Here is a 15121-nt window from a genome sequence, read left to right on the forward strand (position 1 = left end):
AAAGGCAGTTAGTTACCTATAAGGGAGCTCCCATAAGGCTCTTATCTCATTTCTCAACAGAAACATTTCAGGCCAGAACTGATTGGCATGAAATATTCAAAGTAATAAAAAGCAAGAACCTACAATCAAGGCTACTTTACCTAGCAAGGCTATTATATAAAATGAAGGAGAAATAAAGAGCTTTCCAGGCAATAAAAAGCTAAAGGAGCTTGTTATGACCAAATCATTAATACAGCAGATGTTAAAGAGCTTGCTTTAAAAAAAGAAGAGGAAGAAAGAAAATAACCCAGAGGAACACAAATCAAAAAATAAAATGACACTAAATACATATCTATCAGTAGGGACTTTAAATGTAAATGGCTAATGTGCTCAAATCAAAAGACATAGGGTAGCCTGAGCTGGTTTGGCTCAGTTAATTGGAGTGTTGTCCTGTAAACTGAAGGGTTATGGGTTTAATTCTTGGTCAAGGGGCATACTGGGTTGCAGGTTCAATACCAGATTGGGGTGTGAAAAGAAGGCAGCCCTTCAATATTTCTGTCTCACATTGATGTTTCTCTTCCTCTCTCTCCCTCCCTTCCCCTCTCTCTAAAGTCAATAAGCATGTCCTAGAGTGAGGATATAAAAAAAGACATAGGGTAGCTGAATGGATAAGAAAGCAAGACCCATATATGTGCTGTCTTCAAGAGACCCACTCAGAACAAAAGATACACATGGACTAAAGGTAAAGGGATGGGAAAAGATATTTCATGCAAATGGTAAAGAAAAAAAAGCTGTGGTAGCAATACTTATATCTGAAAAAATAGACTTTAAAATCAATGCTATAGTAAGAGACAAAGATGGACACTACATAATGAATGATAAAGTGAACAATTCAATAAGAGAATATAACCTTAGTACAGTATTCCCTCACTTATCATGGGTATTACGTTCCAGACCCCCCCCCCCGTGATAGGTGAAAATCCACGAAGTAGGAACCTTACATTTATTTTAGTATTTATATATATTTTAAGGCTTTATAAATCCTTCCCACATACTTATAAACCATTCCCAGTCCCTTATTAACCTTTCCCACTTCCTTATTAACCTTTTCCACACTTTTATAAAACTATTTATGTTCGTAAACATATTCTACACTCTTAAACCTATGTAGCTGTAACAACATATGTATACAGTACCGCAAAATCCTACGATATGCAAAAAATCCACGATAAATAATTAAATATAATATTTAAAAAAATCCCGCGATACAGTGAGGCCGTGATAAGTGAACCGCGATATAGAGAGGGACTACTGTAAATGTTTTGCATGCAGATAGGAGCACCTCAATATATAAAGGAAATCTTGATGGACATGAAAGGAGATAATTGACAGAAATACAGTCGTAGTAAGGGATTAATACCCCTTTAACATCAATGGATGGATCTGCCAGACGGAAAATCAATAAGGAGATGGCAGCCTTAAATGGCACACTAGATCAAATGGATTTAATTGATATCTTCAGAGAATTTCATCCCAAAGCAGCAGAATATACATTCTTTTCAAGTGCATATGGGACATTTTTTGTGATAGACCACATGTTAGGACACAAGTCTTCATAAATTTAAGAAGATTGCTATCATATCAAGCATCTTCTCTGACCATAATGCTCTGAAACTAGAAATCAAGCGTAAGAAGAAAACAAAAAATAATTCACTAAGATATGGAATCTAAATAACATGTTATTAAACAATGAATGGCTTAACATCGAAATCAAAGAAGAAATCAAAAGATACCTCAAAGCAAATGAAAATGAGAACACAACAACCCAAAATCTGTGGGACAAGGGAAAGCAGTCATAAGAAGGAAATTTGTAACATTACAGGCCTATCTCAAGAAACAAGAAAAAGCTCAAATAAACAGTCTAACTTTATGTTTAAAGGAACTTGAAAAAGAACAACAAATAAACCCAAAGGAAGTAAACAATTAAGATCAGAGCAGAAATAAACAAAATAGTCTAGAAATATACAAAAGTTCCATGAATCCAAGAGCTGGTTCTTTGAAAAGATAAACAAGATTAACAAAACTTTAACCAGAGTCATCAAGAACAAAATAGAGGATCCAAATAAATACAATCAGAAATGAAAGAGAAGTAACAACTGACACCAAAGGAACCCAAAAAAGAAACACAAAAGTTTGTAGGAAAATATTATGAACAACTATATCCCAACAAATTAGGCAACCTGGACAAATGAGTAAATTCCTAGAAACATAATCTTCCAAAAGTGAATCAGTAAGAGTCAGAGAATCTGAATAGACAGATTACACCTATTGAAATTGAAGCAATAATAAAAAAACCCAACATACAAAGCCCTGAACTAGATGGCTTAACAGGTGAATTTTACCAAACATTCCAAGAAGAACTAACACCTCTCTTTCTCAAACTAGTTAAAAAAAAACTCAAGAGGGAAGACTTCCATGCTAATTTTATGAGGCCAACATAAACATAACTCCAGACAAAGACACTAGAAAGAAAGAAAATTATAGGCCAATATCCCTGATGAACATAGGTGCTAAAATGTTCCACAAAACATTAGCAAAACAAATATAGCAATACATCAGATAAATTATACGACATGAGCAAGTGGGATTTATTTGGATTATGCAAAGTTGGTACAACATCCACAAATCAGTAAGTGTGATATACCACATAAATAAGTGAAGGACAAAAACCACATGATCACATCAATAGATGCAGAAAAAGCACTTGATAAAATCCAGCATGCAGTTGTAATAAAAGCTCAGCAAAGTGGGAATAGAGGGAACATACCACAATGTAATAAAGGCCATATATGACAGACCCACAGCCAACATAAGACTCATTGGGCAAAAACTACAAGCGTTCCCCTTAAGATAGGAAACTAGACAGGGATGTCTGCTTCCACCACTCTTATTCATCATAGTTCTAGCCACAGCAATCAGATAAGAAGAAATAAAAGACATCCAAATTAGGAAGAAGTATAACATTATTTGCAGATGACATGATACTGTATATAGAGAACCTTAAAGATTCCACCAAGAAACTACTAAATGAATTCATAAATGAACTGATAGATGAATTCTGTAAAGTAGCAGGATACAGAATTAATATCCAGATATCAATTGCATTTTTATATGCCAATAATGAACTAACGGAAAGTAAAATTAAGAAAATAATTCCTTTCACATGCTTCACAAAGAATAAAATATCTAGGGATAAATTTAACCAATAATATAAAAGAGCTGTACTCAGAAAATTATAAGGCACTAAAGAAAGAAACTGAAGAAGATACAAAGAAGTGGAAGCATATACTGTGTTTGTGGATAATAAGAATTAACATCATTAAAATATCCATACTACCCAAAGCAGTCAATCTATAGATTCAACACAATTCTTATCAAGATACCAATGATGTATTTCACAGAGCTAAAACAAATATTCCAAAAATTTATATGGAACTACAAAAGACCCTGAATAGCAACAGCAATCTTGAGAAAGAAGAACAAAGTTGGAGTAATCACGCTACCTAACATCAAAGTATACTATAAGTTTATAGTAATCAAAACAGCATGGTACTGGCATAAAAACAGACATACAGATCAGTGGAACAGAATAGAGAACCCAAAAATAAGCCATGCCTTTATAGCCAATTAATATTTGACAAAGGAGACAAAAACATTCAATGAGCTAAAGATAGTTTATTCAATAAATGGTATTGGGGGGACTTTCAGCCAAGATGGAGGCGTAGGTAGACACTCTGTGTGTCCCTCCACAACTAAGAAGGATACAACTATCTCAAAACTAGAGACAACGAGAAGTTCCAGAAAATCTAGCTGCATGGAAGTCCAACAAACAAAGATATAAAGAATACTCATCCATACAAGTAAGAGGAGCTGAGCCAGAGCATAGAGGAAGCAGTGTGGTGCCAGTGGCGGTGGAGGCAGCGGCGGCGGCGGCAGGGCAGTGGAAAGCGCAGTAACACATTAAAATAAATAAGGAGGGACACCTGGGGAGCACCCCCAGCACCAGAGCAGACCGTGCAGCTCACAGCTTCAGCGCTGGGAAAAATAAAGCCATATTGCTTTTGACTGTGAAAACTAGTAGGGGTTGAGGCGTAAGAAGAAACTGCTGGTCTCTCAGCAGAGTCCGCTTGTTTAGAGAGCCCCCACAGTCCTAGAACATCCGCAGACCAACTCACTCTGGGAATGATGGCTAGAGCAACAGCCAGAGAGGTGCCAGTCCCATATGGGAAGTGGGAGAAGTGCCTGGACAGGGGGCAAGTGCTGAGCAAGCAGCATTGTTCCCTCTCAGACCCCTCCCCAACATACAGCACCACAATGTGGTGAAATGGGGTTGCCTTGTTTTGATGAATACCTAAGGCTCCACCCCTTACAACATAACAGGTGCGACAACTCTACCTAAAACACAGAGGCAAACACAGGAACCTGTCAAGTAGAGGAGACAGAGAAGTATGGCCCAAAGGAGGGAACGGATCAAGGTTTCAGTTGGAGACGTAAGTGATGAGGAGATAGCCAACCCAACAGACATAGAGTTCAAAACACTGGTGATAAAGATGCTCACAGACTTGAAAGATATGCCTGAGTACGGCAAACACAGAAGGGAAAAAGTGAAGGCTAAGCTAAGCGAAACAAAGGAAAATCCACACAAAACCAATGGTGAAGGGAAGGAAGTGGGTTCAGATCAACAATTTGGAACATAAGGAAGAAATAAACAGTCAACCAGTACAGAATGAGAAAACACGAATCGTAAAAAACTAAGGCTTAGGAAACTCTGGGACAACTTTAAACCTGCCACATCCAAATCATAGGGGTGCTAGGAGGAAAAGAAGAAGAGCAAGAAACTGAAAACTTATGTGAAAAAAATAATGAAGGAAAAGTTCCCAAGTTTGGCGAAGGAAATAGACATACAAGTCCAGGAAGCACAGAGTCCCAAACAAGCTAGACTCAAAGAGGACCACACCAAGACACATCATAATTAAAATGCCAAAGGTTAAAGATAAAGAGAGAATCTTAAAAGCAGCAAGAGAAAAGCAGAGAGTTACCTACAAAGGAGTTCCTATGAGACTGTCAGCTGATTTCTCAAAAGAAACTTTGCCGGCAAGATGGGACTGGCAAGAAGTATTCAAAGTGATGAAAAGTAAGGACCTACAACCAAGATTATTCTATCCAGCACAGCTATCATTTAGAATGGAAGGGCAGATAAAGTGCTTCCCAGCCAAGGTAAAGCTAAAGGAATTCATCATCACCAAGCCCTCATTGAATGAAATGTCAAAGGGACTCATTTAAGAAAAAGAAGATTGAAACTATGAACATTAAAATGACAACAAACTCATAACTATCAACAACAGAATCTAAAAAATAAAAACAAACTAAGCAAACAACTGGAATAGGAACAGAATCCTAGGTATGGGGATCATTTGGAGGGTTATCAGCTGGGAGGGGGAAGGGCGAGAAATGGGGAAATGGTGCCGGGATTAAGAAGCATAATTGGTTGGTACAAAGTAGATGGGGGGAAGTTAAGGATAATATAGGAAAAGGTGGAGCCAAAGAACTTATATGCACGACCCATGGACATGAACTAAGGGGGGTGGGATTGTTGGAGGGAAGAGGGGTACTTGGCGGAGGGGAGCAAAGGGAAAATAAATTGAGACAACTGTAACAGCATAATCAATAAAATATACTTTAAAAATTGTGTTGGGAAAATTGGACAGATACATGCAAAAAAAGAAAGAAAGAAAGAAACTAGACCACCTTCTTATGCCACATACAAAAATAAATTCAAATGGATTAAATACTTAAATGGTAGACTTGAAACCATAAAAATCCTATAAGAAAACATAGGAAGTAATATTTCAGACATTTCTCACAGCAATATTTTTGCTGATGTATTTCCTTGAACAAAGGAAACAAGAAAATATAATCAAATGAGACTACATAAAACTAAAAGGCTCCTGCACAGTGAAGGAAACCATCAAGAAAATGAAGACAACCCACAAAATGGGAAAACATATTCACCGATACATCTGTTAAGGAGTTAATATCCAAAAATTTTAAAAAACTTATGAAACTCAATACCAAAAAGAGGCAAACAGTTCAATTAAAAAATGGGCAAAGGACCTGAATAGACACTTCTCCAAAGAGGACATATAGATAGCCAATAGATATATGAAAAGATGCTCAATATCAGTAATCATCAGAGAAATTCAAATGGAAACCACAATGAGATATCACCTACACCTATCAGAATGCTATTGTCAATAAATCAACAAACAGCAAGTGTTGGTGCAGATGTAGAGAAAGGAGAACCCTAGTGCACTGTTGGTGGGAATACAGACAGGTGCAGTCGCTGTGGAAAGCAGTATGGAGTTACCTCAAAAAATTAAAAATGGAACTGCCTTATGATCCAGCAATTCCACTTTTGGGAATTTTTCAGAAGAAACCTGAAATAGTAATTGGAGAGGAATATATGCATGCCTATGTTCATTGTGATGTTATTTACAATAGCCAATATTTGCAGGTTTCACCGCAGGTGAGGAGCTGGAAAACTGTCTTACCCAAAGGCCTGATCTCAAATTTAAGAGTAAGGGAGATTTGGGGGAAATAACCCAATAGAAGCAACAGCAGTACCTCAAGACATGACCTTTGGAAGTAGGGTCGTTGCAGATATAATTAGTTAAGATGAGCTCATAATGCAGTAGGGTGGGACCCTTCTCTATCTAGTGTGACTGATGTCCTCATAAGAAGATAGCCATGTGAGTGTGGACACAGAGCAGTCATGTGAAGAAGGAGGATTGGAAGATGCATCTATACCAAGGAATGTCAAAGATTGCTGCAAACCACCAGAAGCCAGGAAGACGCAAGGAAGGATTCTTCACAGGTTTTCAGAAGGACTATGGCTCTGTCAACATCTTGAAAGTGCACCTCTAGCCTCCAGAACTGTTTGAGTCAGATTGCTATTGTTTTAAGCCATTCCATTTGTGAGGGTTTGTTATGGTAGCCCAAGGAAACTAATACAATTGATTTTTGACAAGACTGGAAAAAGAACAGCCTCTTCAACAAATGATGCTGAGAAAACTGATTATCCACATGCAAAGAAATTAAATGGGACCATATACAAAAATTACTTCAAATAATGGATCACAGACGAAACTTAAAGGATAAAACTATTAAACTTTTAGAAGAAAGCATACAGGAATGTCTTTATGACCATGGACTGAACAATGATTTCTTAGATGGCATCAAAAGCACAGCTTACAAAAGAAAAAAAAAATAGATAAATTGGTCTTCATCAAAACTTTCTTGCATCAAAGAATACTATTAAGATATTTTCACCTATTAATGGTGGCTATTAAATTTTTTTATTACAACTTCACAAAGTAGAAAATTTGCCCTACATTTAATCATAAATAATAAGAAAGAAAGCCATGTTGGAAATATTTTCACATAATGTATAATTTGCATTTTTAAAATGTGTCTGGAAAAAAATTAAAATGTTGAGAAAATTTACAGTTATTGATAAATCTGCAGTTTATTTCTGAAAACCATTGCAGCATGTAAGGTGTGTGTCTTGGTATGTTTGGTTTGTAATTTTCATCTAAGATTGAAGACTGAAACGATAGATTCACTTCTCTGAATTGTACTAATGATAATGGAGACTGTATCACTAAAGGAAAAAGAAGTAAAATTGATGTAGGTGAATGATGATTCCCATTAATAAATGTGAACAACAAAAACAAAAAGGGAACAATTAAGAGAGTGAAAAGAATTAATACCCAGAATATATTAAAGAACTCATACAAGTCAACAAACTCCCAAATAACACAATTCATAAAAGGACAAAAGACTTGAATAATACACAAACTGTCTATAAACGTATGAAAATTGCTCAATATCATTAGTCTTTGCCCAAATGCAAATCAAAAACACAATGAGGTATTGCTTTACACCACTATGATGGCTGTAACAAAAAATGGAAAATAACAATGTTGGTGAGGATGTGGAAAAATTGGAACTCTTGTGTATTGGTGGTAGGAATGTAAAATGATGTAGCCACTGTGGAAAAGAGTTTGGCAGTTCCTCAGAAACCAAACATAGAATTGCCATACGAGTATAACCCCTCAATTCTAAGCATATACCCCAAAGAATTGAAAACAGATACTTACACTGCAGTGTTTATAGTGGCATGTTCAAAATAGCAAGAAGGTGGAAACGACCAAAGTGTTTGGAGATAGTGGTGATAGTTATACAATGTTGCAAAATGTACTTAATATCATTAAATTTTGCACTGAAAAAAATGGTTACAATTGTACATTTCATGTTATGTGTATTTTACCACAGAACAAAGAGAGAGAGAGAGGAGAGAGAGAGGGAGAGAGAGGCAAGTTCCTAATAAACTTAGCATTTAGGAAAGTAAGTAAGCCTAGCAGGGGTCGGTGGGAAGAAAAGGGAATGTTTGAGGGTTGGAAGGTTGCAGTGTGTTTGGTGAGATGGAGAGAAGTGAAATACAGTGATGCACCACAGAACAATGTGGTCAACAACAGACTGCATATACAATGGAAGCCTCAAAAGATTTTAAAGGATCTGAACATTTTTTATCACCTAGTGATGTAATAGCCATCATAACATCTTAACACAATGCATTACTCAGGTGTTTGTGGTGATGCTGGTGTAAAGAAGCCTACTGCACTGCCAGATAAACTTATAGCACATAAAATTATGTGCACTACATAATGCTTGATAATGATAATAAGTGACTTTTTCTGGCTTATGTATTTACTATACAATACTTAAAAATCATTTTTAGAGTGCACTCTTTCTACTTGTAAAAAAAGTTTGCTTTGAACTGTGTGGTGTTAGCCTGCAGCAGCCCCACACATCTCCTATTTACCACTTTCTTGATGACATTTCGCTTGTGTTTGATTTACTCTCGTGTTGTTTTGTACAGTGACAGGCTTACAGCACAGGCTTGTTCTTTGTGGTACAGGCATGGAGCCTAAGTCTGTAGTAGGCTAGATCATCTAGGTTTGTGTCAGTGTAAGCTATGATGTTCACACAGCAGTGAAATCACCTAATGATGCATTTCTCAGAATGTGTTCTCATTGTTAAGCGGCCAAGACTGATAGCAAGATGTGTTGCCTGATCTATTGCAATGCTAGAATTTCAGTAGTAGAGTGTTTCCAGTTAATGAAGTTGAGGATGTGAACCATGGGTGTGGACTGCTTAATAAGAGTGGGAAATGACAGTTTCAAGAATTGAACATGGTTTAATTCATACAGAGGATAGGGTAGAAATCAAGCCTGAACTGAATGTTGAAGATGAGTAGATTGTCATTGGTTGATTTGCAGGAGTCTCAGAAACTATTTCTTAGTTCTCTACTTTTATTATAGTATTGACCCAAAGTTTGTTCAATTTCTTTTATTAGACAGACATTGGTAGCCTTGTAGGTTGCCAGTGGCTAAGCCAATTCTAAAGTTGACAGGTGTAGAAATTGTCTAGCTCTTCTGTAGGTACAGAGGCTTTTTATCTGATTGTACATGTCAAGGTAAGCACACTTTCAAAAGTGTATAAGCAAGTTGTTAAAGGTTTTTTTCATTAATTTTTTTAATGTACACATTGTAGTGCTTCAAAAAATCTTTTTTGATCTATCTGATTAAAATTTTATATTCTGTATCTTGTAATATTTGTTATAAAGTATGTTCAATTTATAAATCAAAGAGAAGAAAGTAATTTGGAATGCCCCGTCTAATGAAATCATACTTTGCAAGTAGTTTGGCCTCTAATTTTGTTTCCTTTTGTGGCAGATCTTTTATATAATATAGTATTTGATTTATATCAGTGTCAAAATGTTGTTTCCATTTTTCTTAGGAAAACGGGAAATCATTTTCACAACTTCATTAGTTGGCAAGATCTAAGAGCTATTGAACTTGTAAAATCTTGGAATAGTTCTCTTATAATGAAGGTAATCATTTTCTTCTCTGCAATTTGGTTATTACTGTTTTTTTCCTGTAAATGTCCCTTAACTGTAGACTTAATTGTATAATCTACCTATGCTGTTCTGGACATTAATAAAAGAATATACACACGCACACCCCCACACCAGTGAGACTAAGTGATAGTTACCCAAAAGTGTATGTCGCAGACTGAAGCACCTCACACTACACTTGAAGAAGTCTTGAGGAGGTTCGGGGTAGACCAGAGGTTCACATATTAGTGAGAATCCATGTTTTCATCCCTGGAGAAATGGAAAAAATACAGATTATGCCCAGAAAAGATGCAGCGATGTTCAAATTTCATCATCGTTTGTTATAAAAGAGGAGTATGTATATATAGGGAGTTAATTTGCTGACTGCCACATGCTCTTAATATAATACTTGGCACATAGTAAGCAAGTGATGATGGTGGTGATGATGACAGACAGGAAAAGCAGCAGGATCAACATTATCTCACTCCTGAGTAAGAAACTGAGTCGGAGGCTAAGAAGACAGTTTTCCAGCTCCTCAACTGTGGTGAAACCTGAAATATTTGATGTTATAATAATCAATATCACATATTATTTTAATACTTCTAATGTCTTTTCAGCTACAGTGCCCGCACTAGACAGTGCGGGGGTGGGGTGGGGGAGAGGAGGAGTGTCAGGAGCACCAGTTTTACTTGCTGAGTATTTGGAGACATTAATTTTATGTAAAACAATATAGAATATGACAACAATGCATGAGTGAAACACCATAACCTCATATACATTGAGTTTTCTTTTTGTTAGTTTAATATGTAAAAATACACCTTACTTTAATAACTTGTGAGGCTGAATTCTGAGATGTGCTATTTACAGGAAAGACAGTGATTAAGGGTGTTGAAAGTGGTATAAGAAAAAATATGAATCCTGAATGGTACAATTTTAAGTTTTACTATTCATAATGTGTAATTTTATGCCTTAATGTATAATTTAGTTTTTCACAGGTCAATTTACCAAACATGCCTAAGTCATAACTACTAATTCCTTAACTCAGCCAGTGAGATGGTTAAAACTTTTTTCCTTCAAAAATAAATTGTGGCCATGAAGAACGTTTACTTCTCTAGTATAAGCCCAGATTGCAAATCATGATGGAAAATTGTGACTTAAGCACAAGACTGAGCATGTAAAGCACTCCGTGTACTTGATAGTGAACATGTGCATGATGTAAGTTTTGGTTTCACTTAGCAGCAAAATGCATTCAAACAGGGTGTACCCTGCCAGCGAAGGAGCCCCACCCTGCAGTCTTCTCTTCTCAGGTGCTTAGAGCTTATTGATTGAGGTTCTTGGAAATATTTAGGGTCTGTGTGCCTGCCAAGACTAGCCCCAAGCTGAATGGTGAAGGAATTGAGCTGTGTTGTCAACCTCCTGACACCATTGTTCTCCTCCAGTCTCCCCAAGCACCCATGCTTCTTCTCACTGCTGTTCTGATTCTTGTTAAGGCTTCTCTGCTTTTAGCATAAAATTGTCTATTCTTTACCGTGTCTACAGTTCTGATCACTTCCCAGATCCCTTTCTCCCTGAAGCGGCTAAGGGTCAGGGTCCAGCCTTGCCAGCCTGCTTTTATTCTTGTAGCACCCAAACCCTTTGTCACTTTAATGACCTCACACCTACATGGGGCTCCCTCTGTTTTCATGGCTGATTGTTCTCAATTTTCAGGGCTCAGCTTTATGTCACCTCCTCTGGGAGCCCTTACCTGCCATCCTATTTAAAGTAGTCCCCCAACTCCCATCCAGTCTCTATCTTATTCTCCTTTATTTCCTTCACAGCACTTGTCACACATTTTTAAACTGAAATTTTAATTGAGGTCATTATAGATTCACATGCAATTGTAAGAAATAATACTGAGATCCCATATACACTTTGTAGTTTCTCCTGATGGTGACATTTTATAAAACTACAGTATAATGTTACAGCCAGGATCCATAGATTTTATTCAGATTTCTTCAGCTTTACTTGTATTCATTTCTGTTTGTATGTGTGTATTTATTTCTATATAGTTTTTTCATGTGTTCAGGTATCATATGCAGTCAGGACACTGAACAGTCCATCACTACAAGGGTCCCTCATGTTGCTCTTGTAGAACCACCTCTACCTCTCTCCTGTGCACCTCCCCATCCTCTCACATTCTTAGCTTTTTGCAACCACTAATCTTTCCTCCATTCAGGTTTTTTCTTACTTAAAAGATGTTACATACAGCATTAACATGTAGCATAAAACCTTTTGGCGTTTGCTTTTTTCACCTAGTATAATTCCATGGAGGATCCAAGTTGTTTTTTTATTGCTGAGTTGTATTCCGCATTACAGATAATACTACCTGTTGGATTACATCTGTGCTTACTCCAGATTTTTGCTATCATAAGTAAAGCTGTTATCAACATTCATATACAGAATTTTGTGTGAACATAAAATTTCATTTATCTGGGATAAATACCTCAAGAGTACAATTGCTAGGTCATATGGTAATTGTATGGCTTATAAGAAACTGCCAAACTAGTTTCCAGAGTGGCTGTATATTTATATTCCCACCAGTAGTGTATGAGTTAGAAGACATATGTTTTTCTTATTTTAATAGCTTTGACAGCAGGATGCATTTTGAATCATTAATTGTATTTCAGTATTATGTAATAATTAAACTGGCAGGATTTTTTTTTTCTATTTTGGTGGTTCTTCAAATAGCGATTTTTTTATAATCAGTGTCTTTTTAGATAATCTCATTTGTCGATTTGATTACATACTTGTCTGTCTCGTTACACTAAACAGTAAATTTAAGGAAGGCAAGGAATTCTGCTTGTGTTATTTACTCTGTTTCTCAAGTCCTTGCACAATCCTTGGTACATAGAAGGAAATCAAGAAATATTTGTTAAATATATGAACAAAAGTGTTAATTGTTCAAATGTTGACTAAAAGTGCTACTGTTGGAACTCCTAATACTTTTTGTGTAACCCCCTCCTCTCTAGGTATCTAAATTTTAACAGAAGATCCCTGAAGGATCCTAAATTTAATTTTTTATAGAGAAAAGTATAATGTGCTTCTGGAGAAAGAACAGCTCTCATTTGAGGCATTTTAAAACCTATAACAAATCAGAAGGATTATGGGTGGCCACTTTAAATACTTTTAAAAATCTTATATTTTAATAAATAATGTAAAATATAAAGAAGTGCAGAAGGTTTGAGCACTGAACAAGTGAACTGAAGTTAGAAGGATATAAATTGTCAGTTATAAGATGAGCGAGGTCTGAGGATCCAATGTATAACATGACTATGGTTGATAACACTGTGTTGTATAATTAAAATTTGCTAAAAAGAGTAGAATTTTGTTCTCACCAAAAAATAAAAGTGTTAAAAATTAAAATGGGGCTCATTGTTTAAAAGAGAAGTGTAAGGTTGAAAGCCTACACATGTTGATTGATGTGTTATGCTAAAAATGAAAAAGAGTTAATTCATATTACTATTTTTAATAAATAAACCAAAATTTATTTTTGGGAGAGTGGTGGGGAATAACAGGAAAATGCAAGAAGTGTGTAAATTCTCCATAAGTGAATATTTGTAAAACATTAGCTTCAGAAGTTATATTTTTCAGCTGAGTCCTTGTAGTAGGTAGCAGGATACAGTTTTTTTTGTTGTTGTTTTTAGGATGTGTTACAAATTTAAAAACTCAGAGATTATTTTCAGTGTAAGGCTTTAAAAAATTTTTCTTATAAGAGTAAATTTAAAATTTGATCATTAGGTAAGTATAGATAGCATTAAAATTATAATGCTACCCAATTTTAAGTATTTAATATGTAGCAGAAATTCCTTCTGGGTTAATGCTAACTTGATTAAAAATATAATATTAAAAATAGCAATATATTATTAAAATAATAAAATATATTAAATAGCAATATAGCCTTCTCCCCCCCGACTCTTCCTTTACTTCCATAGTTAAAAATAGGGAAAGAGGTAGAAAACAGTTATATAAAAAATTTTTTTCTTTTTTTTTTCTTTTGGTTTTTGAATTACAGTTGTCCCATTTATCCCCCATTGCTCCCCCCACCCAGCCCACCCCTTCTCCCACAATCATATCCCTCCCCGTTGTCCATGTCCATGAGTCATTTATACACATTCCTTGACTAAACCCTTCCCTTACATATCCCCCTTCTCTCCCTCCCCCCTCCCCCCTATTGACTGTTATTCTGCTCCTTGATTTATTAAGTTCATTTGTTTATGTTGTTCTTTAGTTTCCTGTATTAGGTGATATCATATGGTATTTTGCTTTCTTTGCCTGGCTTCTTTCACTAAGCATAATTCTCTCTAGTTCCATCCATGTTGTTGCAAATGGCAGGAGTTCCTTCTTTCTCTCTGCTGCATAGTATTCCATTGTGTAAATGTACCACAGTTTTTTGATCCACTCATCTACAGATGGGCACTTAGGCTGTTTCCAGCACTTAGCTATTGTAAACAGTGCTGCTGTGAACATAGGGGTGCATAAGTTCTTTTGAATTAGGGTTTTAGGATTTTTCAGGTATAATCCTAGCAGTGGAATCGCTGGTTCAAAAGGCGGTTCCATTTTTAATTTTTTGAGGTAATTCCATACTGTTTTCCATAGTGGCTGTACCAGCCTGCATTCCCACCAACAGTGCACTAGGGTTCCCGTTTCTCCACATCCTCACCAGCACTTGTTGTTAGTTGATTTGTTGATGATGGCCATTCTGACAGGTGTAAAGTGGTATCTCATTGTGGCTTTTATTTGCATCTCTGATGGCTAGTGATGTTGAGCATTTTTTCATGTGTCTATGGACCTTCTGTATGTCCTCTACAGAGAAGTGTTTGTTCAGTTCCTTTGCCCATTTTTTAATTGGGTTGTCTGTTTTCTTGATGTTGAGTCATGTAAGCTCTATATATTTTGGAGATCAGTCCCCTGTCTGTGATATCATTGGCAAATATGTTTCCCCATATGGTTGGTTCCCTTTTCATCTTGCTGATGTTTTCTTTTGCTGAGCAGAAACTCTATTTAGTTTGATGTAGTCCCATTTGTTTATTTTTTCCTTTCTTTCTCTTGCCTTAGGAGATGTATTGGTGAAAATATTGTTGTGTG

General features: G+C 36.1%; 1 protein-coding gene across 1 annotated transcript in view; it reads left to right on the forward strand.

The window, feature by feature from the left end:
• GK5 (glycerol kinase 5) overlaps window positions 1–15121 on the forward strand; it is a 145464-nt gene that overhangs the window by 45460 nt on the left and 84883 nt on the right. Inside the window, exon 4 of the mRNA XM_090266346.1 lies at window positions 9901–9994. Within this exon, the coding sequence (XP_090122472.1) occupies window positions 9901–9994 (94 nt within the window). The remainder of the gene's footprint in view (window positions 1–9900; window positions 9995–15121) is intronic.

Source organism: Furipterus horrens, unplaced genomic scaffold (genome assembly GCF_987537825.1).
Source record: "Furipterus horrens unplaced genomic scaffold, mFurHor1.1.pri manual_scaffold_1, whole genome shotgun sequence".
Taxonomy (NCBI): Eukaryota; Metazoa; Chordata; class Mammalia; order Chiroptera; family Furipteridae; genus Furipterus; species Furipterus horrens.